A 27,706-nucleotide genomic window follows, 5' to 3' on the forward strand; every position below is an offset into this window, starting at 1 on the left:
AATCCAAATAAAAATCAATTTTAATTCCAGGTTGTAAGGCGAACAAAATAGGAAAAATGCCAAGGGGGGTCAATACTTTTGCAAGCCACTGTATCTAATACTACATAAAAATTGTTGTAACCTATGGGGGAGTTGATATACATACTGTATACTATCATATTTAACACGCTTTTAAATGACATTTTCTTACACTACCGTGTCCATTTTGTGTTGGGTTTCCATTGTCAGCAGTGTGTTCCAGAATTATGTGTTCTGCTTCTGTCAGCAAATCATAGACCACCACCTAGTCTCACTAATCAAGACAAGGCCAGAGATGTCAGTCAGTCAAAAACATGATAATATGTTTGTTTTGTTTTTAAGTGATGCATATATAACATAGAGGTATGAATAGAAACTACATAAACTTGAACTTACAACAGCTTGTATTTGCTTATGTTTTGTTAAACTTGATTTTCACTAGGATTTTGCCTTTTTCTTGTCACAGTATGATTAAACACAGTTATTTAACCAAAAGTTAAATAGTAGTTTTAGTTATTTTAAATACACAGCAGCATTCGCTTCCTTAAGTCTTTAGAGGCCAGAATTGGGAAACAGTTTTATGAGCATTGGCTAGAACATTCGGCAACTGCAGGATTGTTGTAAATTATTAGACCTAAGGTGACACTTAAGGTCACATAAGGTACCTGTGGCACATATTTTCTTATCATGATTTAAACTGAACTCATGAAGGATAAATAAGAGTTAGTTTTCTTTTTTTTAATATATATTCTAATACAAATTGTAATTTCCACTTGCACCAATTACTTCTTAACTATTTTTACCTGAATTATGCAGAACGGTATATCCACCCCACACAATTTCATTCTTTACAAAGACTTCATTACTGTCTAAACCTTTTTACAACAAATAAATACACAACGGTGACATGTAATACAGGCTTGCAGGTTTTAGGGGCATCACAATAAAAGTCGACTCTAGAAATCTGACTGCAAATTAAACCCATACAAATACAGTTGTTATACATTCATTCTGTATCTTGCTGATTTTAACTACTCATGGTAAAATTCCTTAGCCATGTAGTTGTTGTAAATTGTGGGTAAAATACAGGATTGCGTGGATATGGAGACTAAACAGATCCCTCATCCCAGGGTGCTCAGGGTTAAGGCATGAACGCAAGATAATGTGCTTAAAATTGTTATTTTTCTAGTAAAGGGACACTAATTTGTATTTATTTCTTGGTAGCCTTACCTTTTCTATTGGCCAGCAAACTAGAGTACATGCAGTACCAAATAAGCAAACATAAATAAAGGTAAAGTGCAGTCTAGAGGTTGTTGACTGGATAATGCACATGTGTATCTCTTGCTTAATCTGTTCATGTGAATATAAAAAGATAAACCAGGAGGAACAGCTGGGGCAGTGAAGTAATACTCAAAGGTAAGTGCACAACTTCTCAGCATATCCACAATCTGTCTAATTGACAATAAATACTGGAGATTTGTATTGTGCTGAAAAAAAAAAAAGTGGTTTTGTTTTTACATTTGACAGTAGTTATCTTTTAGTATTGTTTTATATTGGTATTTTTAAAAATAAACCGATTGAATAGAACTGCACTGATTTTAAAATAATAATAATAATAATTACTATATACCTTCCTCATTGGTGAAATTAATGAAATCATAATATTACAAAATAGGCATACTGAAAAAGAAGATATTTGTAAAAGAACATCAAGAGTTGAATTGCAGGTTGTTTTCGCCAGGTACCTAAATCTTGTTTAATATGTTGAAACCTCAGTTCTGTGCTTACAATGTAAGCTACTTGGTTAACCTACGTTTCATATAGTCTCACTCATAGCTCCATTTATTTTATAATGTCATTATAGGTAGCCCATTTTAAGGTAACCAAAATGAGGACAACGCTTTACGTGTGCTTATTAGCAGCTCTGCTCTGCAATGCTGTCCATTGCGACCACCATGGTAAAGACCCGAAGCATAAAGATGACCATGACCATGGCCACCACCAGCAAGGTCGTGGCCACCACGACCATGATGGCCACAGCCACCACCATCAACGCGATGAGATCCTGTCCCATAAAATTGCAGAGAAGAACGCTGAGTTTGCTTTCAAATTGTATAAACAACTGGCCTCCCAGAAAGACAGGGAATCAAAAAACATCTTCTACTCTCCCCTGAGCATCTCCATGGCTCTTTCAATGTTGTCACTGGGTGCAAAGGGTGCAACACAAAGCCAGATTTTTGAAGGACTTGGATTTAATGATACAAAGATCAACGAAACCGAAGTGAATGAAGCCTTTGCACACCTTTTGGAAATGCTCAAACTGCAGACAGAGCTAGAGCTATCCACAGGAGTTGTGGTCTATGTACATGAGGGCTTCAAGCCGATTCCCCAATTTATAGAGGACATTAAGCAGTTTTATCACTCAGAGGGCTTCACTGTCAACTTTAAAAACACCAGTGAGACAATGGACATAATAAACAAGTATGTGAAGGACAAAACTCATGGCAAAATCACTGACTTAATCAAAGACCTGAGTCCTGAAAGTGTAATGCTTCTAGTCAGCTACATGTTTTTCAAAGGTAAGAGATACAAATTCTGTGCTCACTATTTAATGTCATGCGCTCTTTAGTTTGACAGGTATAATGCAATACTGTTAAAATGATAAGTATGCACCACATAATAAAACAGTATTACTACTACGATGACTATGACTACTAGTAATGAAATACTGTAATAATAATAATAATAATAATATGCATTAAACCAGTAAAAAATCATTTCAAGTAATCACTTCAAGGAAAAAGTAAAAGCAAATTAAACTGTTTAAAAGAATGCAATTAAAACCAATAATCTACAGTAAGCCAATACAATTCTATCTAGAATCTCACTGATAGGACAGTACTTGTCTTAAACCTCACGTACTTCTTGGTAGGCTCTTCTTTCTAATGATCTGTAATGTCATCAGAATATACCTCCATGTGACCAAAAACACATAATCAAATGTCTGATGTTACAATAAAAAACAACTGATCAATACAAAAAAATATGTACCATCCCTTTAGGTGTCTGGTACAGTATGTCCCCCAAGGAATGATGGTCACTAGTTGCAGTATTAACTCAAACTGTGTTATGCATGCTTTCAAGATGTTTGGTTCAACATTCAGATACCACAATTTCACTTCTGCCTGACAACATAAGCACTAATAATCCTTGCTTTATATCGATAGGGAAATGGGAAAAGCCATTTAACCCCAAAATGACTCGTGAAGATGTGTTTCATGTGGATGCACAGACAACAGTTCCAGTTCAGATGATGTCCAAAATGGGCATGTTTGATGTTTTTTATGATAAAGAGCTGTCCACTCATGTACTGAAGCTCCCATACACTGGAAATGCCTCACTGATGCTCCTCATGCCTCAAAAAGGAATGAAAGACCTGGAAGGGGCTTGGTGCAAAGAGCATTTTACAAAATGGCATAGAAATGTACAAAGAAGGTAACATTGCAAACCAATGGTCAATATTATTGTCGTTATTACTGATAGAATTATTATTTGAAAATTGTTTAGGCATGATAGATCTTCAGCCTTGCAGCAGCATCATTTAAAGGGATGTTCCCATATACATTCAGTTTATCACTCTCTTTTGCAATTGATCTTCAATTGTAGGCCAGCCGTCCAAGTACAGGACTGACAACCCCAACCTTGGCTAATTTTAGTTGTATCAGGCTCAGTTTACATAATTTACTCAAGTCAGTCAGGTAAATCACAAGCAGTGAGGTTAAACCTGTTTCGTATAGCAATCATTAGCCACTGAAGTTATAGTTTAAATTAAGAACAACACAATAGACTTGGCAAATAAGTTTAGGAGATGGGAAATGGTTCTCACAAAATGAATATGCTGGAACTTGCCACCATTTTCCCAGGACCTCAATAAATAAACAAACATTGGCCCACATTTTAGGGTTATTCTATAACACCGTGTAACAATTTTTTTTCTTTTTTTGTTCCTGGGTAGTAAGTGTTATTTCCTAATTACTTATGCCTCAAAAGTATAGAAAATGGCTATTATTCCCCACAAACTTTGCTTTTGTGACCAGGACAGTGATATTTCAAAATATCACTATTTCCAATGAGAAAACGGGTGAATTTGTGTCTTTTCGTTCACAAAGATTTAGAAGTGATTAGTTTTTCGAGATTTACGATTATACTGTAAATACAACAAATACACCAAATATTCTGAAAATGTACAGTAGGTTAAATGCAGATTAATTCAATTAATCAATGAAATCACTACAACATTATTAATGCTTGTGCTCAATTTGTTTTTATTTAACAGACGATGGCTAGTTATTCTGCCCAAATTTTCAATTTCTGCAACCTATTCACTTCAAAATGTATTGTCTGAGATGGGCATTACGGATGTGTTTAGTAACACAGCAGACCTGTCAGGAATAAGTGAAGAGGTGAAGCTGAAAGTATCTAAGGTAATAAAGTGTTGCTATACTAATATATATATATATATATATATATTATATATTATATATTTATATATATTTCAAGATAGCCTATCAAAATACAGCATTATGGCTGTATGTACCCAGTTTAAGTTTTGAGGACATGGACGATCATGATACACGTTTTTTGTGTATAAACATATAAAGAAATATAACTGCTTCAATACTAATCTGTGTAATAAAACACCTGCCTTCCCTGTTTCTTCACAGGTTGTTCACAGTGCAGCGATAGACATTAATGAGAAAGGAACCAAGGCAGCAGCAGGCACTGGTATTGAAATTATGCCCCACTCATTGCCTCCGACATTGAAATTCAACAGGCCTTTCCTGCTTGTGATTAGCAATCACAATACCAACAGCATACTCTTCATGGGAAAAATAGTCAATCCTTCTGAAAAATAAAACTCGTCATATTCTGTCTAATCACTAAAACTGCATACTGATTTTTTTGTGTGTTGTTTCCTGCAAGTGATATTAAATGTAGTTATAACTCCATTGGCCTTGCCTGCAGGTCAGTTCACATTGATGGCTGAATCCAAGGGGTAACTGAACACTGACGGAAAACAAGATGATATTTTATCTAGAACTTGAAAGCAATACCATTTTTTATAATTGGAATGCACAAATAATTACAAATAATTGGCAATGGGCGTGTTTGCACGCAAAACATTAAGAGGAGGCCAAGCATTAAGTGGGCATGGAGAGAAAAATGATTCCTCGTCCCAAGGTGGTCAGGCTTGAGGCATGACTGCAAGACAATGTGTGTAAATCCTATGAAACAAGGTTGTGGAAATCATTCATAAAAACAGGGCAAATTGTTATTTGTCTGATAAAGGATCACAAATGTGTATTTATTATTTGAAAACCTTACTTTGTTCTCTTGGTCAAAAAACACAAATGAAGGTAACAGCAACAGCCCAGAGGTTGTTGATTGGCTAAAGTAAACATGTTCCTCTTTTGATGAATTTAAAGATAAAAGCCAGGTGGGGAAGCAACGTAACGCTCAAAAATAAGTGTGGATCTCTTCAGGTTTATTCTAAATTTATCTGCAATTGTTCAGCTTTATGTGGATCTAACAAAACTTTTTTTCTTTGAACGACTAACAAAGGTGCGGAACAGAAGCGACTCATCAGAAGAGGCTATTGAGGCAAAGCCTACATTGAATTTTGTAAAAGTAATTTTACAAAATTTTACAGTCAGCATTCACATATCCTATAATATTTTCACTTGAGTGATTGTTAAACGGTGCAACGCATATCTGATTATTTAATTTTGGCCCTTTCCAACCCTTGTCCATTTTTTAAGGAACAAAGAAAAGATAAAAATATCAAAAAATACAGAGCTGAAAGGATTGTGTTTTAAACTAAACAGGCTTCCATTTAGATGCACTGTATTGGTTTTACTGGTACAGTACTATATTTTCAACAGAAGTATTTTAATTCAGAATATGATTTTGAAAATATCACTTGCCAAAAGAGATGACATGTGGACTGTAATATAGTGCATACTTTTAAATTCCCCATTAACGACCCAAAAGCAAAATTAAATCAAAATGTTAACCATTCATAGAACTGCAGACAATGTAAAACATAATGCAGTTTAGCAAAAGATAAAGAAACAAAAACAAGTTTCCAGGATTAAAACAGCATCAAAGTCAGTATTCAAAATTGCAGAATATAGTGCTCGATAAGGCCCTAATATCACAGTTAATCTGCAAATGAAAATGTACAAACACAACTAAAGATCACAGATTTAAAAATAAAAAATACATCACAGTATCTAAAATTGTTTAATGACTAACTGTTACATTAACGTTCGCTTTGTTTTGGCTGCAGTTTTGTCAGGTAAAACTGGAGGAAGCGCTGTGAACTGCACAATAAAGACAGACTGATTAGGCATGCGAGGCAGGCTGTGACATTGACAGATATTCAAATAAATTGCAGAATTGAAGAGATGGGCTTTGTATCAGACAAATGGTGATGGAGTCAGAAATTGTGATTGATTTTATTCTTTAAACAAGGGCGCTGTTGCAGGGTAGGGTCTCTGAGACAGAGACTCAGAAGCAAAGAATTGCAATTTCAGCGCCAAAGTGCTCATTTAATAAACTAAATAACACAAAGTACAAACAAAAAGGCAGTTACGGTAAACCAAACAGAAAAACATAGATTGGGCATTTGTCTTCACTACTTACAAATACAAAATGCGGAAACAACGCAGATCCCACTCACCAAACTCCTCTCTCCTAGACAGAGGATTTCTTCCTGCTTTTATGCAGGTGGCCACTCCCTAATTAGCACCAATTGCATTGGCTACATGATAAAAATTTGCGGCTAGCTTTCACCACTCATAATTAGACTTAATCTTGTTGCCAGGCTTGGTATAGGTCATGTGCGGCTAATATTGTCTATACAGTACAGTGGAAATTAAAAGAGAAATAACTACAGCTATGTTTTTTGCATGGCAACTCAATGAAACTACTGACATCTCCTGTGGATCACAGTTGTTAATTATCCAGAGACTTGTGGATGGGACAGGTTTTATGATGTGAGTGAGTGCTGCGATGCCCAGTCGAAGTATTAATCGTGCTATGAATGAGCTGGCTTACAGGCAAAAGCTAAGGAAAAAGTGCCCATGCTGTATGTATACACTCTTAACCCATTGCTTTAACCTGGTGATTAGTCAAGCAGCACAAAGTTTATCAAAGAAGAAAGATTACATTTTGCACATTTGCAAGCTTTTTTCGAAGTCACGAAACGAGTGAGCGTGCTTGAGCATTGTGGAGCTGGCAGGCTTCCATTGAGCACTCCAACTCATTGTAATTTTACTTCCAGGGCTGTTGGCACTGTGCTGTCAAAACGTTCACAACTTCCCTGCAAAATAAATTCAGAGAGCTAGGAAGGAAATTAAAAGAGAAAACCAAAACTGTGGTATTTTCTGGTATACTACCCGCACCTTGCAAAGGACCATATGGACAGCTGGAAATAATTAATCAAAACGCATGGCTGAAGACGTGGTGCACACGGGAAGGCTTCACCTATCTTGATCATTGGACCACATTCTACAACGAGGACTATCTGTATAGACGGGATGGACTGCATTTAAATAACAAGGGAACTAGTCTACTCGGAGAAAAGATCCTCGAGCAGGTTCGGAAGCATTTAAACTAGAAAGGAAGGGGGGAGAAATCAACAAAAAAACAGAAGGGAGACCGCATCAAAACAAGAACAACAACTCAGGTAAGACAACCATTAAATGTATTTATCTAAATGCTAGAAGTATCAGAAACAAAATTCTAGAACTTGAAGCTACTGCACTAACAGGTAACTATGATGTGATAGGTGTTACAGAAACGTGGTTATCTGAGAGTGATGGGGACGAATATAATATTTGTGGGTATACACTGTATAGGAAAGACAGGCAGGACAGAAGAGGAGGAGGGGTAGCGCTATACATAAGAAACAGTCTTGAAGCCCAGGTGTTAAACCTGGACAAAGAAAATAAAACCGAATCAATATGGGTCAGAATAACAGACAAAAATTCAAAAGGCATAATAATAGGAGCATGCTATAGACCGCCAGATTCAGACGGTGAGCACAATAATCTGTTATACAATGACATTAGAAATGTGTGTAGCAAAGGAGAAGCCATACTAATGGGGGATTTCAACTTCCCCCAAATAAAATGGGAAAACCCGGTGGGTAGCGCGAAGGATGAAATAGAAATGGTGGAAATGACAAATGACTGCTTCCTAACACAATTTGTGAAGGCACCGACTAGAGGGGAGGCATGCCTTGATTTAGTCTTTTCAAATAACGAAGATAGAATAACTAAAACAGAGGTCAGAGAACCACTGGCAAACTCAGACCATAACATGGTCTCATTTGAAGTGTTTTTTAAATCCCCAAAAGTAAAGACTAAAGTTAAGGTTTACAATTTTAGAAAAGCAAACTATGAAGGCATGAAACAGAGACTAACAGAAGTAGATTGGAGTAAAATAGAGAAAACACCCACAGAAGAAGGATGGTTGTTCTTCAAAAATGTAGTACTAGAGGCGCAAAACAATTACATCCCTAAAGTAGACAAATCTAAATGTAAAACTAAATTGCCAAAATGGTTTAATAGATCAATTAAAAAAAATATTCAGCGAAAAAAGGCACTTTACAGAGCATTAAAAAAGGACCGAAAAGAAAGTACGCAGAAAGAGTACACGGAACTGCAAACGCAAGTCAAAAAGGAAGTTAGAAAGGCCAAGAGAGAAATAGAAATGAACATTGCTAAGGGAGCTAAAACCAATTCCAAAATGTTTTTCCAATATTACAACAGCAAGAGAACATTCAAAGAGGAGATTAAATGTTTAAGAGATACAAATGGCAAAATCGTAGAGGAAGAAAAAAAAATAGCAAATATGTTAAATGATTACTTTTCACAAGTTTTTACAAAGGAAGATACTGACAACATGCCCCACATGTCATCCAGTTCCTATCCAGTTTTAAATAACTTTAGCATAACTGAGGCAGAAGTGTTAAAGGGACTAGGAGCTCTTAAAATAAACAAATCCCCTGGGCCGGATGAGATCCTCCCAGTAGTACTCAAAGAAATGAAAGAAGTAATTTACAAACCGCTAACCAAGATCATGCAGCAGTCTCTTGACACAGGGGTGGTACCGACAGACTGGAAAATTGCAAACGTAATACCGATCCACAAAAAGGGAAACAAAACTGAACCAGGTAACTACAGACCAGTAAGCCTGACTTCTATTATATGCAAACTTATGGAAACTATAATAAGATCCAAAATGGAAAATTACCTATATGGTAACAGGGTACTGGGAGACAGTCAACATGGTTTTAGGAAAGGGAGATCGTGCCTAACTAACTTGCTTGATTTTTTTGAGGATGCAACATCGATAATGGATAATTGCAAAGCATATGACATGGTTTATTTAGATTTCCAGAAAGCTTTTGACAAAGTCCCGCACAAAAGATTAATTCTCAAACTGAACGCAGTTGGGATTCAAGGAAACACATGTACATGGATTAGGGAGTGGTTAACATGTAGAAAACAGAAAGTACTGATTAGAGGAAAAACCTCAGAATGGAGTGTGGTAACCAGTGGTGTACCACAGGGATCAGTATTAGGTCCTCTGCTATTCCTAATCTACATTAATGATTTAGATTCTGGTATAGTAAGCAAACTTGTTAAATTTGCAGACGACACAAAAGTAGGAGGAGTGGCAAACACTGTTGCAGCAGCAAAGGTCATTCAAAATGATCTAGACAAGATTCAGAACTGGGCAGACACATGGCAAATGACATTTAATAGAGAAAAGTGTAAGGTACTGCACGCAGGAAATAAAAATGTACATTATAAATATCATATGGGAGATACTGAAATTGGAGAAGGAATCTATGAAAAAGACCTAGGAGTTTTTGTTGACTCAGAAATGTCTTCATCTAGACAATGTGGGGAAGCTATAAAAAAGGCTAACAAGATGCTCGGATACATTGTGAAAAGTGTTGAATTTAAATCAAGGGAAGTAATGTTAAAACTGTACAATGCACTAGTAAGACCTCATCTTGAATATTGTGTGCAGTTCTGGTCACCTCGCTATAAAAAAGATATTGCTGCTCTAGAAAGAGTGCAAAGAAGAGCGACCAGAATTATTCCGGGCTTAAAAGGCATGTCATATGCAGACAGGCTAAAAGAATTGAATCTGTTCAGTCTTGAACAAAGAAGACTACGTGGCGACCTAATTCAAGCATTCAAAATTCTAAAAGGTATTGACAGTGTCGACCCAAGGGACTTTTTCAGCCTGAAAAAAGAAACAAGGACCAGGGGTCACAAATGGAGTTTAGAAAAAGGGGCATTCAGAACAGAAAATAGGAGACACTTTTTTACACAGAGAATTGTGAGGGTCTGGAATCAACTCCCCAGTAATGTTGTTGAAGCTGACACCCTGGGATCCTTCAAGAAGCTGCTTGATGAGATTTTGGGATCAATAAGCTACTAACAACCAAACGAGCAAGATGGGCCGAATGGCCTCCTCTCGTTTGTAAACTTTCTTATGTTCTTATGTTCTACAAACATTTGAAACCATTATTTAAATCTTGTGAGATTTAAAACTAGATTACAATTCTAGTAGAAATCTCTTTTGCGGTTTTTTAAGAGTTATTTTAGAGTTAGATAATGATAATTTAAAACAGAGTTGCAAGTTTTGGCAAAATGTAAAAAAAAAAGCTTACGCAAGAATGTGCTCGTGGCTATAAGGATTTTCTTGTGGAAGACAGCAAAGGAAACAAGGTACAGCTAAGTGTGCAACTACTGTCGAGTTACTACTATTGTGAAAGAAAAAAAAAAAAAAAAAAAACGCCAAAGCATTTTAACCGAAAACAATAATTTCATACATAATATAAAAAGTGAAAGCCCCCCCCCCCAAAAAAAAAATGACTTACATAAAACTCGACAATAACTATAAAAACAAGTACCGAAATATGAAATTTATTAAAATCGAAAAACAGAAGCCCTACCTATAACACTATGTAACACAATTTTTGTTCCTGGGTAGTAAGTGTTATTTCCTAATTGCTTATGCCTCAAAAGTATAGAAAATGGCTATTATTCCCCACAGAGTTTGCTTTTGTGACCAGGACAGTGATATTTCAAAATATCACTATTTCCAATGGGAAAACAGGCAAATGCGTGTCTTTTCGTTCACATAAAGTCAGAAAAAAACATATGAATCCAAATTAACACATATTTATAATAAAGTAATACAAAAATGACTACAAAAGATTTAGAAGCGAGTAGGAGATTTACGATTATACTGTATTTACTTTTGAGGCATAAGCAATTAGGAAATAACACTTACTACCCAGGAACAAAAATTGTGTTACATAGTGTAATCAATACTAATTGTGCGCTACTAATAACATAAATAAACCAATTAAATAAAATCACACACTAATGTGATCTCAGGCGCAAATTACTGCTAGAGATGCAGGGTGTAAAGAAAAATAGCACAAACACCGATTACATGTGTAAGGTTTAGATAGCACCGGATAGTTAAGGAAGTGGAAAATTCTGGCAAGATACAAAATGCACGACATACAATACGGTATACAAAGCGAACAGTAAAAAGGCACTGTTTCCCAACTGCACTGTCTATTTTTCCTCACGCCACCCAACTATGGTGGCTGACAACTACTGTTAACACAAATTCAAATCATTCAGAACAATAAGTTCTAACTTACTAAAGCACTAGTTTAATATCTAGACTCTCAAACCGGCAGTGCGCGCTATCAATGGGAAATAGTGACTTTAAATACAAAGCTGCCGTTCCTCTAGCGAGACCACAGGTATAGGACCAGAAACCACAGTTACAGAAAAACAAAACAAAAACTATATTCTTTAATGACAAGAAACAAAGATACAAAAAGGAAAACAGTTTGATTCACAGTACCCAATTTTTTTTTGTAGTATCATAACTAATGAACATATAATAAAACTAGAACCTTGAAAACAACAAAACTGTTGAAAAAAAAAAAAAAAATAGTCTCAGAGTTCTCCTGTGGTTACATATTAAAACCAGTGTGACTCTGCAGTCCCTTATTGTAAATTGACCAATAGTCTATTTTTGGTGGAACACAGTAAAACAATTCTTCTCCAAGTTCAAGCATAGTCCCACTTTGCAGTTGGAGCACATCCACCGGGTTCTATGCGGCTCCTTTGCTGTACTGCATACAGCACAATTCCTCGAGGTGCTGTATACAGGCATGTGCTGGGCCTGGCTTGTGCGTTGTTCAACAGTAATGTAGGATTTGTATCTGCAGTCGCTATCTTCACTTCTTCTTGAACTGTCACCAGAGCTTCTCTTCACTGAGCTTGTTGCTGAAATCTGAAAGTCACAGACGTGACCACTCATGTCAGCTCGAGATTTTATACCCTCGCTTCACTGGACCTTCCTTTGAATTTCCATCGTTTCATCTACAGCTTATTGCTTCTTTGGGGAGTAATGTTTCTGGAAATTGCTTTTTAGTTTTTCAATGAGTGGTCTAATTTTGTAAAGCTTGTCATGGCGTATGTCATTTCTCTCAGGCATGACTGAATTATCAGGATGTATGTGTGTGAGAAGCCAGCTAAGTCTGTTTACTGACATAAGTGATGAAGTATAGTGACTCAGCTCAGGCTGGGATGACCAACAGGCATGGTAGGAAGGAATCTTTTTCACTCCCATAAGTATGTTGATGGCAATGAACACCTATAGAATAATATACCTACACAAAAGCAAATGTAATGGATATTATTTGTTACTTCTGATTCCAAAATATTGCATTTATAATGCTGTACTAAGATTTTTTTGTTAGGGCATTATGGTATAAAATCATTTGATGGAAGATTAAAGTTTGCATAAAAAATGGAGTGGAAAAAAATGCTGAAAATACTTTAAAACAGAAACAAAAATACATTTTACGATATATAATAAAAAATACCTGACATTCATAGTGGTACTCTAATGAAACCACTTACTAAAACAGGATGTAGAACTACTAGATTGTTATAATTTCAGAATTTTTCTAAGCTTTCCTACTCCAGACATTATTTCACACATGAAACCGTTAAAAAAAAAAAAAAAGTGAAAAAAACTAACTTATAACATTGATTTGACGATGTTGCATGAAGACTAGAAAAATTCGGTTCTGAAAAATTTCACTGACTGCTGCTATGTCTCTGGCATCTCTCATTTAGTGCGATTCTAATTTTGTCCACAAACAAATACTAAACGCAGTGGTTTCAATAAAAAAAAAAAAACACAATATAGTCACAGGAAAAAAAATTAAGAATCTCTGGTTCCATAGTGTAACCAGTTAGACGCAAACAGTGGTAAAGAAAACGGTAGTTGACAGTAAAAACCTACAAAAAGCAATACAACAGAAAATGAGTATCAGCCATACCAATAAATGATCAAAACCAAACAAAATACAATTTAAAAATATTACCAAACTCCAGGCAAGACACGGCTACAGGTGGCCAGCAAACACTCCGCGTCTGTCCTGTTAACACTCAAACAAAATAATAAAAAGAATCCATACCAAGAATTACACTGCAGGAAGGGAACCCAAAAAATCAAAATCAGGCTTACCCGCTATACTAGTAGGGGGAAAACACACGTCCAGTCACAGCTGCATCCAACAGACAAACACAACGGGCCCAACTGGAAAGCCTGTGCAACACAGCTGAAGTGCATGGCTTTTATTTGGTCCGAAATAGTTAATTAATCAATTGATCAAACAAAATAAGTAGGCAACTATTACTATTACTTATTCATTTTTTTTTGATCAAAAGAGCCACCTTCATAATATTAAGAATCCTTCACCTACCTAACATAGCTTACCTTATATAACAAATGTGTCTGTTTCATTAATTTTTTTTTTAACCAATGGTGGATAATGCATTGCTGAGTTTGTTGTGCTCACATATCAGGTGGTGTCTGGAATGATCCAAATGCAATTAAAACAGTGGAGGCGTGAAATAAATATATTTATAACTTATCTTATGCAATTATTTAAATAGCGATTAATAAAATCATAACAGTGCATCTCAGGTGCCTTATAGGAAAGTGAAAGAGCAGCACGCCTCACTGGCATGGTGTACTATAATGCCGCACCGGCAGGGTGTACTGTAATGGAATCAGAGATGAAAAGTTCTGCTAGGAGAGAATAGTAGTGAGTAGCTGCTGAGAGCGGCGACCATGGATTTTTTTTTTTTAATTTGAGCGCAGCGAGCTGGGAATTTTTTAAGACGAGCAAAGCCGCTGGCATCAATAAATTAAAAGTAAATCAGCTCATTTTTGCTGTTTATTCTACTATTTGTTACTGTAAACAAGTCAAACCAGTGGTGTAGTGGTGAGTAAAAAAGTGGGTAAACACCCGTTTGGTGGAGTTGAATAAATAGATTGAACAGATAAACATGAACAGATACATTCTTATTGTCGCCCCCCCCCCCCCACCTGGAGTGGTGATAAGCACCCCAGAAGTGGTATATATCATTGGAACCGCATGGCCTGAAGTGGTTTATACCGCTTATAACACAGCTACCTGTCATTTGTCAGAAGAAAAATAATAAATATTTAAAACACATTTAAATTAAAGCAAAACTAGAAACTTCTATTGTGTATATATCCTCAGTGTAATTTAGTCCCAAATGTAAATTATTTTAAATGTTAGGTGCCTAGTTCAGGGGGCATGCAGTAGGGGGCTTCCAATCTCCTGTCAATTAGTACCTATTATCTATTTAAGCCCTGATCACATGAACCTTCGCATGCTGGCGTTTCGTTTTTGTAGCAAACGCTCAGATGCGGCCTTTTTGTGCTTCACCGCTAATCTACACTTCGTTGCCTTTCACTGGAGGTTAATTCTCCGTGCAGCGCTCCCAAGATGTTATCAAATATTTTCCTACCTGCTCGAGTGCTGCTTCTCATCATTCAGCTTCTCCATTCGGCTGCAGGAGCTCCAGCGTTAGTCTTTCCTGCTCATTACAGCACCATCCAAACCACAGCTTCATTTCTCAACTCGTCCGCATCTTTATTAGACAGACTGGCCCTCCACTAAAACCTCTAAAGCTCCTTCAACAAGACATCGACATTCCCGTTGTCAGCGTTTACCTTGCCATAGCTCCTATTTAAATCCACCACAAAGCTCTGTCAGCTGAATCTTTCTTTACTCTTCGCTTGCAATCAAGTGCCCCTCCACCGCTCCCAGAGCCAGCACAATTTACCGTTCCTTCATAAGATCCTGCCCTGGATTTCTATTAGCTACGTTCAACGTTTTAAAGATTTATCCAGTTAATTTCATACTCCATTTCAACGTGTGGCGGCTTGTGCTTTCGACTGGTCACAACATGCTTCAACAACACTGCTGTTCTGCAACTTTTCCACCGGAGCCTCTCAGTCCATGGCTACCACGGCAACGCCCTCATTGAGTGACTGCGGGGAGTGGTAAGTCGCCGTGGTGACCAGGCAGCTTCATCCGACACTGCGAGCTCTGTGCCTCAGTACCGCAATCTTCTGGCTTGCTGCTGCTGCGCTTTCACAATCTGCGAGGGCTCGTTCAACTCGTCGAATTGTGACATCTAAATACTGTGTTAATGTATTTATATACAAGACTAACTGTCCTAAAACACGCAACGAAGACATTAAAATCTAAAAGAATACGCAATTATTGTTCTACACCGACGGATTTTAATCACAATAACCAACATATTCTACTCGGTTTCACTCAAGCCAATGGTTAATTCCAATCATAACCGCTAGACGGCAGTAGAACACCACAAATTTTATACAGTCTCGCAGCTGGTTTGCTATCACTGTGAAGCTCGCATACTCCAGCTTTTCTATACATTCCTGCAGTTTGTTGTCACACTGAGGGATTCACAGGAGTCCCCCTTCTCCTCAACCTTTTATAGCAATTGATGTTCTCCAATTTCAACTCTTCCCCTCTTCAAGAACCTAATCATGAAGCAACCTTACTCAGCTGTTTTTGAGATGTTCAGTATCTACCATCATAGTAACGTCCTGCTTCCCTGCATCACGCATCCATTCCTGCGACTTATTCCTGTTCCCAGATTTGTGTTTACTCATCTGGTGCTGCTCCTCCCATCCGACCAGCTTCATCAAAGTCATCATTTCATCAACGCGATCCGCCAATCAGTCATGGAACCATGTCCTACGATTTATCAACGTTCCAGTCAATGTCTTTGTGGCAGAGCAAAGCTCTGCCCTTTTTAAATTGGCAGGGATGGGGTTAATTTCCCCTACCTGCCTGGGTTTATTATGTTCAGGTGGCTGGGGTTGATTAGTTGATTAGGTTAATTAATGATCAATCAGCGCCCAGTCACCTGACATAAAAGGAGGCCTCTGCTTCTCATTTGGGAGGAGGGAGCTGAGGAAGCAGGTTGGTGGTTTTTGGTGTGTGATTTTTGAATTTTGATAAATCCAGTGAAGGCATTGCCCAGCCTGGAAATTGTTATTTTTGTTAGTTTTGCTTTTTGTCTTTCTTTTTGTGTTTAAATCACTTTGTTTTGGCCCTTGTGCCCTTTTATTTTTGTATCTATTTATAATAAAAGCATATATTTTTTGAACTGCAGTCTGTCTCTGGGCCTCTATCCACATCCCAGCCTGCCACAGTCTTCCTACCCCCAATAGACAATAAACTGCTCCTGACCAATCAATAGGTTTTGCAGACGCCTCGGAGCAACACATTCTTCATCCTCTCTGGTTCTGCAGTGGTCTCAGATCTCTGCAATCTTCATCTCTGCCCAAAAGCAGCCCCATCTCTGGCTCCATCTAAATCTGCCTTAACACTGAAAGACCAATATCTACTGCATTCAGCAGATCCCTACTCTCTGCAGCAGACCACCGCACTCTACTGATGGTAGTCATCCGTTCTCTATTGCAGATCTCTGCTTCAGCAGATCTCTGCTCTCACAGCCGGGCCTCTGAACACTACTTACAGCACTCCATTGTTTTCTACCTCAGACTCTGCTCTGTTCAGCAAATCCCGCCCTCTACTGTTAATCGCTCCTCACTACAGCAGATCTCCACTCCCTCTTCAGATCAGCTCACTACTGCAGCTGCAAAAGTCGCTCTAGTTTACTGTTTAAATCTGTTACTGCACTTCTCCAGAGCCTACAATGCTCCAGCCTTCCTCCAGTAGGCAGATCGTGGCAGCATTCCCACAATCAAGGCTAACGCTAATCCCCATCTAATCAAAATATGGGTCACTTCCTCAGCAATCCTATTCATATCTCCGCTCATCCTCCCAAATGTTACAGCATTAATACTTGGTTTGAGACGTGGTACGAGACTGGAAATCTCTCTTGATTATGAGCTAAGGATTTCCACTATTAAGAGAATATCTGGCGTTGCAAAACCCAAATCTCTGAATGTGAGTTTACCTTTTCCATTTCAAGCAGACATGATAGTAGCAAACCGCTGATTGATCCTGTATTAACTAACACATAGAAAGGCAGCATCTCATCTCTGCCCTCATTTCTAGAATATGGGGCGCAAAGGCGCCGTGCTTCCCCAGTAGCCGATTTATGTGTTCATGCCTCGTCCACTCTTCTATCCTAGGTCCGGTTCTTTTTAGCCGGCACTCTGTCCTACTTACTGCTCCCTTCTGCTTCCTCTGCCCTATCCTAACACCCCCAGCTCACGCCCTGTGAAATGTTAGCCTGCGTAGTTCAGGGGGCATGCAGCAGTGGGCTTCCAATCTCCTGTCAATTAGTACCTATTATCTATTTAAGCCCTGATCACCTGCACCTTCGTTGTCTAGTGTTTCATTTTCCTCCTCCTCCCCTTCTCCACCTTTTCATACATGCCTTTGCATCAGTCGTCTCTGGGGGGCAAGTGATCTCACTTCCCCAACCTCAAGGGCAGACTTCAGCCTCCCTTGACCTTCAGGGGGGTTCTTACCATGTGAGTCAGAGTGGACCCCCGGTCATTTATCTACACATCCTACCTCACAACTTCCAAGTGAAAAAAATATTCTAGAAATTTGTAGAAAATTAATTAAAAATAAAATCTAAAATAGCTTGGTTGGATAAGTGTCCACCCCCTTCTAATAGCAATCCTAAATTAGCTCAGGTGTAATCAATCACCTTCAAAATCATACACAAAGCCTCCACCTGTGTTAAACTGTAGTGAGTCACATGATTTCAGGCAAATTCAACAGTTCCTGTAGGTTCCCTCTGCTGAGTAGTGCATTTCAAAGCAAAGACTCAACCAAGAGCACCAAGGTGCTTTCAAAAGAACTCCGGGACAAAGTTGTCAAAAGGCACAGTTCAGGGGATGGGTATAAAAAAATATCAAAGGCCTTGAATATCCTTTGGAGCACGGTGAAGACAATTATTAAGAAATGGAAGGTGTAGAGCACCACCAATACCCTGCCTAGATCATCGGCAGGGACTGGGGCACGTGTCAGGATAGAAGGGAAAATGAACGGAGCAAAGCACAGAGAATTCCTTGAGGAAAACCTGCTGCCCTTTGCAAGAAAGCTAAAACTGGGAAGGAAGTTCACCTTTCAGCATGACCATGACCCAAAGCACACAAATAAAGCTACACTGGAGTGTCTAAGGAACAAAAAGGTAAATGTAGTTGAGTGGCCCAGTCAGAGCCTCGACCTAAATCCAATCGAAAATTTGTGGCATGTCTTGAAGATTGCTGACAATCAACGCTCCCCAAGACATTTGACAGAGCTTGAACAATTCTGTAAAGAAGAATGGTCAAATATTGTCAAATCTAGGTGTGCAAAGTTGGTAGAGACCTATCCCAACTGTTACACTGCTGTAATTGCTGCCAAAGGTACTTCTACCAAGTATTAACTCAGGGGGGTGGAGACTTACCCAATTATGATTTTTCAGTTTTGTATTTTTAATATATAATGTTTTTCTCAATAAAAACTTTTTTTCCCCTTAACAGTGTGGAGAATGGTGTGTAGATAAGTGGGAAAAAAATGTATGAAACTCTGAGGTACTGACACAACAAAATGTGAAAAAAGTTCAAGGGGGTGTAGTCTTTTTATAGGCACTGCATTTGAAATCATTCTCATCCATTCATCATACTTACTACGTGCTCATACTGGACTTTACTCATATAAGCAAATAGTTTTACAATAAGTTAACTGCTCTTAGTCAAACCCGCTGTATGTAATTATTGACTGTATTCTCTATTTTTTCCTTTTATTTGCTTTTGATCTTTTACTACTGATTTTATTGTACTTTACAATTGTTTTTATTTGTAATGTGATACTGTGAAATGTGATATTTTATAATGTGATACTTTGTACTGTGATTTTATAACAATTATAAGACACCCTGGATAAGGGCATCTGATAATAAATAAATAATAATAATAAATAATAATAATAATAATAATAATAATAATAATAATAATAATAAACGTATCACTCAACACTACATAAAACTTTTTTGTAACCTATGTAAATAGCTATTATGCAAACTGTGTTGTGTATATACTGTATACTGTCATATTTAACAAGCTTTTAAATGGTATTTTCTTACACTACCATGTCGAAACATTTTCTTCTTGGTTTCCTTTGTCAGCAGCGTTTTCCAGAATGATGTTTTCTGCTTCTGTCAGCAAATCATAGACGACCACCTAGTCTCACTAATCAAGACAAGGCCAGCGATGTCAGTCAGTCAAAAACATAATAATTTTATAACATTTATAATATCTGTACCTGATTATGTTTTGTTAAACTTCATCTCTCTAGTCCTTTGCCTTTTCTTGTTTCAATACGATTAAACACACAACTATTTAATAAAAAAAAAAAAGCCATATGAGGCCTAACGACTTGCAAAAATAAAATATCATAAACAAAATTACCAAACTGTATTTTTAGTTTGAAGTTCTTTCACATACACAGCAGCATTCACTGCCTATAAGACTTTAGGGACCAGAATTGGGAAACAATTTTATGAGCATTGGTTAGAACATTTGGCAGCTGCTGGATTTTTGTAAATTATTAGACCTAAGGTGACACTGCTCCATAAGGTACCTATGGCACATATTTTCTTATCATGATTTAAACTGAACTCATCGAAGGATAAAGAAAGAGTTAGTTTACATACCAATGGGTTTAGCATCATTACATTTTAATTATACTCTAATACAAAATGTAATTTCTACTTGTACTAGTTACAGTAATTCTTATCTGTATCAGGATTATGCAGAACGGTATATCCACCCCACACAAATGCATTTTTGACAAAGGCTTCATTACTATCAAAACCTTTTTAAAACAAATAAATGCACAACAGTGACATGTAATACAGGCTTCCAGGTTTTAGGGGCATCACAATAAAAGTAAACTCTGGAAATCTGACTGCAAATTAAACCCATATAAATACAGTTGTTATACATTCATTCTGTACCTTGTTGATTTTAATTACTCCTGATATGTTTGTTTGTTAAATTTATATTTAGCAAAGAAATGTTGAGCTGCACTCAGCTCGTTTGCAAATAGGTCCTAGTCAACAAACGATTTACGTAAAATACAACAATAATAATAAATAAATGAATGAATAAATAAATAAATAAATAAAGATAATACATACATAATATACATTATGATTACAAATTACATGTTTAAATGAGTAAACAACATTTTGTTAATTACAGACAGAGGTCTCTGATATAATTTCTATAGGTAAATTATTCCAATCAGCAACAGCAGCAAATGAAAAAGCTTTTCTTTCAGCAGCACTTTTAACAGTCGTTACTCTGAAATGTTCTAGTACATAGATCTGTGATTTGTTTTTCAAAATCGCTCTGTAGTATTTTAGTTAAATCATGGATGTTATCAGAACTAATAAACCACAGTATCATCTGCATACATATCTATTGAACTTTTCAAGCAAACGTTAGGTATTTTGTTAATAAAAATTGAATATAAAAGAAGTCCAAGAATTGACCCTTGCGGAACACTATAGGGATATAGGCTGGAAATTGGCTTTCTTTTTTTCAAAGACAACAGCTTGAGAACGATCTGATAAGTAAGAGTTAAACCACGATAATGTAGTACTGGTAACTCCAAGTCTACTTAACTGGTTTAGAAGTATTGTATGATTAACTAAATCAAAAGCTTTGGAAAAATCAATAAAAATGGCACCAGTTTCTTTACCCCTGTAGCTCGGTATATATCATTTGTAAATTTCAATAATGCAGTTGTAGTCGAGTGGGCTTTTCTAAAACCAGATTGATAATCCGTGAGTAAATTGTTTGTTATTAGATAAGTGGTCAATTGGTTTTGCACATTTTTTTCTATGATCTTTGATAAAACTGATAAGACAGATATCGACCTATAGTTACCTGGGACGGTAACACTTTTAAAGCCAGGAGATACTTTAGCTTGTTTGAACTCATATGGAATCTCACCAGTTATTAACAACATGTTAATTAACAGTAAGTGGATTTTTCAAAGGGTAGGCAGCAGCTTTTAAGAGTCTCGGTTCTAACCCATCCGCACATGCTTTTTTGGATGTATCAATTTGCATTAGGTGTTTATATACTTTGCCCTCTTTTACTGGTTTAAATTTAAAGTGGCATGAAAGGTTACGGTCAGTAAAGATTTCATAAACTAACGTTTTCAGTTTACTTGCATATCCATTTAGGTTTGTAAAATACTGGTTAAAAACAAAGGCGATTTGTAGAGTCAGTAACCATTTGTCGTTGCACATTTAAATGCGAGGTAAAGATCTTTTTTCCCTTTATTAAATAATGTATTAATGCCTTGCCAAAAGGAACATGGGTTATTTAAATTCATATCTATATAGTGCAATAAATAATCCGCTTTTGCCTTTCGTGTTGCGGCTGTACTTTCATTTCTCAATTTTCTATATAATATAATATCATACCTTAGCCATGTAGTTGTTGTAAATTGCGAGTAAAATAAAGGATTTATATGGAAACTAAACTAATCCCTCATCCCAGGGTTGTCAGGGTTGAGGCATGAACGCAAGATAATGTGCTTAAATTATTATTTTTCTAGTAAAGGGCCACTAATGTATATTATTGCTTGGTAGCTTTACCTTTTCTCATGGTCAGCAAACTAGAGTACATGCAGTTGCCAAATGAACAAACACAAATAAAGGTAAAGTGCAGTCTAGAGGTTGTTGACTGGATAATGCACATGGGTTCCTCTTGCTTAATCTGTTCATGTGAATATAAAAAGATAAACCAGGAGGAACAGCTGGGGCAGTGAAGTAATACTTAAAGGTAAGTGCACAACTTCTCAGCATATCCACAATCTATCTGTAATTGACAATAAATACTGGAGGTTTGTATTGTGATGAAAAAAATAAATTGTGGTTTCTGTTTTTACATTTATCTTTTAGTATTGTTTTATATTAGTATTTTAAAAGTTAAACCGATTTAATTGAACTGTACTGATTTTAAAATAATAATATTGATTTTAATATCCTCATATTGATGGAATTTAATGAAATTATAATAATACAAAGTAGACGTACTGAAATATTTGTAATCACTTGACCGATTTGTGGTGGAAAATTGTAATAATCCACCTTTATAAACCTGGTCAGACTCAGTTAGAAGGACACCTGGTATTTTTTAAGAAAGTGCAAAGGAAAATGGAGTCTAAAAACTAGCAAAACACAATTGCAGGAAGACTAAGTTAAAATATTATTCTGTGTTGAGTGTGTGTTAACATTGTCTAAGTATGCATTGCACTTCTTATCCGGTGATTGATTTATGTATTTATTTAACTTACTAGTGCACGGACGAAGTTATTAATTTAAGCCATACATTTTTGAGAAGTACCAGTTTATTCAGTGGCCAACAGCAGGTTGCTCTCTCCAGGTACCTAAATCTTGTTTAATATGTTGAAACCTCAGTTCTGTGCTTACAATATAAGCTGATGGGTTAACCTACGTTTTATACAGTCTCTCTGATGGCTTAATTTATTTTATAATGTCATTATAGGTAGCCCTTTTTAAGGTAACCAAAATGAGGACAACGCTTTATTTGTGCTTATTAGCAGCTCTGCTCTGCAGTGCTGTCCATTGTGACCACCATGGTAAACACCCGAAGCATAAAGATGACCATGACCATGGCCACCACCAGCAAGGTCATGGCCACCATAGCCACCACGACCATGATGGCCACCACCATCAACGCGATGAGATCCTGTCCCATAAAATTGCAGAGAAGAACGCTGAGTTTGCTTTCAAATTGTATAAACAACTGGCCTCCCAGAAAGACGGGGAATCAAAAAACATCTTCTACTCTCCCCTGAGCATCTCCATGGCTCTTTCAATGTTGTCACTGGGTGCAAAGGGTGCAACACAAAGCCAGATTTTTGAAGGGCTTGGATTCAATGATATGAAGATCAACGAAACCGAAGTGAATGAAGCCTTTGCGCACCTTTTGAAAATGCTCAACCTGCAGACAGAGCTGGAGCTATCCACAGGAGGTGCGGTCTATGTACATGAGGGCTTCAAGCCGATTCCCCAATTTATAGAGGACATTAAGCAGTTTTATCACTCAGAGGGCTTCACTGTCAACTTTAAAAACACCAGTGAGACAATGGACATAATAAACAAGTATGTGAAGGACAAAACTCATGGCAAAATCACTGACTTAATCAAAGACCTGAGTCCTGAAAGTGTAATGCTTCTAGTCAGCTACATGTTTTTCAAAGGTAAGAGATACAAATTCTATGCTCACTATTTAATGTCATGTGGTCTTTTTAGTTTGACAGGTAGAAATGCATACTGTATTAAAATGATATGTATGCACCACATAATAAAACAGTATTACTACTACTATGACTACTAATAATGAAATACTCTAATAATAATAATAATAATAATAATAATATATATGTAAACCAGTAAAAATAGTCATTTCAAGTGATCGCTTGAAGGAAAAAACAAAAGCAACTTATCAATGAGATTCTATCTAGAATCTCATTGATAAGAATAGGACTCATCATAAACACAGACAGTACTTGTCTTAACCCTTTGACGCCTAGGTAGAATGACCATGTTTGGGCTTGAATATGACCACTTTGTGTTTAGCGCTTGTAGTTTGGCCACCTTACATCAGAAGTTAAACCCTAGTATATCTATAGAAAGGCCTTTAGTAGCTGTTTCCAATGATATAATATATTTTATTGTGAAATGTATGTTTTTTATATCAACTGCACTGCCCAAAAAATAATTGAAAAATGTATAATAAGTAATATTTTTTTAAAAATTGCCAATTTGACCCCTTTCCTAGTTAGATATAAAAAAATTATCCACATATGAAAGATGCAGAATTTTATGAGGTTTTTAATAAAAAATAAAAAATCAGATTTCAAATATCTTCTACTATTGAGGAGCTACAAGATTTTGTCCAAGCCATGATCTATAAGTCTAAATTCTCCAGAAAGTCCTATTTTCAGAACTGGCAGCTATTTTATGAAAGTCGTCCAGACTAAGCAAAATATCACAAAGTACACTGTCAAATCCTATGTAAAACCTTTTATCATGGTAATGTATGAAAAAAAGGGAAAATTAAGTTGTTTTTATTAAAAATAGTTTTTATTTAAAATGAGAATTTATTACCTGTCAAAAATGAACTGCTGGACAAATGAACAGAGTAACTAAACATTTATAGCAACTGTTTCATATAACATCTTACCATACCTGCAAAGAAAAAAAAAAACAAGATTAAAAACATGAATTCTAACACTGTGGTGGATACCTACTGTGTTTCATTGACAAGCCCAGCTAACTTATCTTGGCTGTCCATTCCTTTTCAACCCATCTGCTGCTATCTTTTTTGACGATGTCTGGTACAATCTGTCTCCCACGGAATGATGGTCACTAGTTGCAGTATTAACTCAAACTTTATTATGCATGCTTTCAAGATGTTTGGTTCAATATTCAAATTCCACATTTTCACTTCTGCCTGAGAACATAAGCACTAATAATCCTTGCTTTATATCAATAGGGAAATGGGAAAAGCCGTTTGAACCCAATTTCACTCGTGAAGATGTGTTTCATGTGGATGCACAGACAACAGTTCCAGTTCAGATGATGTCCAGAATGGGCATGTTTGATGTTTTTTATGATAAAGAGCTGTCCACTCATGTACTGAAGCTCCCATACACTGGAAATGCCTCATTGATGCTCCTCATGCCTCAAAAAGGAATGAAAGACCTGGAAGAGGCTTGGTGCAAAGAGCATTTTACAAAATGGCATAGAAACGTACAAAGAAGGTAACATTGCAAACCAATGGTCAATATTATTGTCGTTATTACTGATAGAATTATTATTTGAAAATTGTTGAGGCATGATATAGCTATAGCCTTGCAGCAGCATCATTTAAAGGGATGTTCCCATATGCATTCAGTTTACCACTCTCTTTTGCAATTGATTTTCAATTGTAGACCAGCCATCCAAGTACAGGACTGACAACCCCAACCTTGGCTAATTTTAGTTGTATCAGGCTCAGTTTACATAACAAGCAGTGAGGTTAAACCTGTTTCGTATAGGAATCATTAGCCACTGAAGCTATAGTTCAAAGCATTAAGAACAACAGAAATAGACTCAGCAAATAAGTTTAGGAGATGCGAAATGGGTCTCACGAGATGAATATGCTGGAACTTGCCACCATTTTCCCAGGACCTGAATAATAGTGATTAATATCCGGGTAAAATAAATAAATAAATAAATAAATGAACAAACATTGGCCCACATTTTAAGATTACTCTATAACCAAAAACTGATTTCGCGAGAGGTCCCCAATACAACAACAAAAATAAAGATCTCGACATACTAGACAATCAAAGAGGAAAAAATGTCTTCTCCTTATTGAAGAAACAAAACATATAGTAAATAAAAACGGATTTTCATGAAACTACATACTTGTATGTATTTATTTATATGAACTACTAGTTACTGCAATGTGTTTGAATTATGTAACGCTTAGTTGGTTAACACTAAGTATATATAAAAGAAGGTTAACTACAATTGTTTTGTTTAACATGTACTCTGTAACTTGTCCCTTAATGCAGATCTAATGTCTCTATATGGCTGATTTATTTTTCCTAACTTTTTTATTTGTAAAACGTTTTCCACACATTAGCGATTACAACAGCAGTATTAATATGTGCCACCATCTAAATCATTCAAGAATCTCAATACAAAAAGTTACAGAGGAGCTGTACATCACACCTGCAAACAACTAATGATGATAATACAATACACTAACTTTTATGAAAATGTACAGTAGGTTAAATACAGATTAATTCAATTAATCAATGAAATCACTACAACATTATTAATGCTTGTGCTCAATTTGTTTTTATTTAACAGACGATGGCTAGTTATTCTGCCCAAATTTTCAATTTCTGCAACCTGTTCACTTCAAAATGTACTGTCTGAGATGGGCATTACGGATGTGTTTAGTAACACAGCAGACCTGTCAGGAATAAGTGAAGAGGTGAAGCTGAAAGTATCTAAGGTAATAAAGTGTTGCTATACTAGTCTTTAAAATAGTACTTGCATGACAATATTTTACAACATTGATGTTTCTTGAATTCCTCATTATCTGCTGAAAATGCATCTTTATATTTTATAAGTTCACAAGTCATCATGGCATTGAACATTTTAAATGCATTCTGTAAACATATATATCCAAGATTGCCCAACAAAATACAGCATTATGGAAGTATGGTGCATAATGTATCTATTAAGTTTTGAGGACTGATCACATAGGCGATTGTGACGCTATTTTTTTGTGTATAAACATGTACAGAAACATAGCTGTTTCAATACTAATCTGCGTAATAAAACACCTGACTTCATTGTTTCTTTGCAGATTGTTCACAGTGCAGCGATAGACATTGATGAGAAGGGAACCGAGGCAGCGGCCGGCACTGGTATTGAAATAATGCCCCTCTCAATGCCTCCGACATTGAAATTCAACAGGCCTTTCCTGCTTGTGATTAGCAACCACAATACCAACAGCATACTTTTCATGGGAAAAATAGTCAATCCGTCTGAAAAATAAAACTGTTGTCATATTCTGTCAAATCACTAAAACTGTATTCTGATTTTTTTGTGTGTTGATTCCTGGAAGTGATATTAAAAACAGCATTGCATTTATAACTCTGTTGGCCATTGAATATTGTTTTTGCTAGGACTGGGAAAAGCTAGAGTTGGAATGCTAATTAATTATCATGATGTTATCCATTTGATTGTAAAGGTTGAAATAGCTGCCTTATACATATGTCCTCCTTGGTTGGGCCAATGTTGGGCCACTGCTCTGTAGCCAACACAAGATTGGCTGGTTGGCACAATGATGGTCAATCATCAGCTGCCCAGTGGTTAGCCAACCATACCAACCTATGCTAAAGCTGGCCCAACATTGTGTACTGTCTGGGTTATATATTTGGCCAGTCCCAGTCTTAGTTATTTCCGGTCAAGTAAAAACTGTTAGAAATGCCCCTAAAAGCCTTAACAATATATTTCTGTGTATTCTGGCAACAAATAAATAAAACAGGATATTATAAATGTGCATTATTATTAGTAGTAGGGCTGCAGTATTTTAAAAACTGCTGCTTTGACTGGTGTATGTGCACACA

At 36.6% G+C, this 27,706-nt stretch overlaps 1 protein-coding gene across 2 annotated transcripts; it reads left to right on the forward strand.

Moving 5' to 3' along the window:
- Positions 1-1,052: 1,052 nt before the first annotated feature.
- Positions 1,053-27,227, forward strand: LOC121318984 (alpha-1-antitrypsin-like). 2 transcript variants are annotated; one of them, XM_041256231.1, is made up of 6 exons: positions 1,053-1,434; positions 1,883-2,065; positions 23,239-23,770; positions 25,069-25,336; positions 26,436-26,583; positions 26,941-27,227. In XM_041256231.1, exons 2-6 carry the CDS (start codon positions 1,907-1,909, stop codon positions 27,130-27,132), a joined length of 1,299 nt encoding a protein of 432 aa, XP_041112165.1. In that variant the 5' UTR covers positions 1,053-1,434; positions 1,883-1,906; the 3' UTR covers positions 27,133-27,227. The 2 variants fall into 2 exon arrangements, with proteins under 2 accessions (XP_041112165.1, XP_041112159.1); XM_041256225.1 differs by lacking the exons at positions 23,239-23,770; positions 25,069-25,336; positions 26,436-26,583; positions 26,941-27,227 and adding exons at positions 3,246-3,513; positions 4,355-4,502; positions 4,743-4,964 and having other exon boundaries at positions 1,327-1,434; positions 1,883-2,597.
- The last annotated feature ends 479 nt before the right edge of the window (positions 27,228-27,706 follow it).

Source organism: Polyodon spathula, chromosome 1, assembly GCF_017654505.1.
Source record: "Polyodon spathula isolate WHYD16114869_AA chromosome 1, ASM1765450v1, whole genome shotgun sequence".
NCBI classification, from domain to species: domain Eukaryota; kingdom Metazoa; phylum Chordata; class Actinopteri; order Acipenseriformes; family Polyodontidae; genus Polyodon; species Polyodon spathula.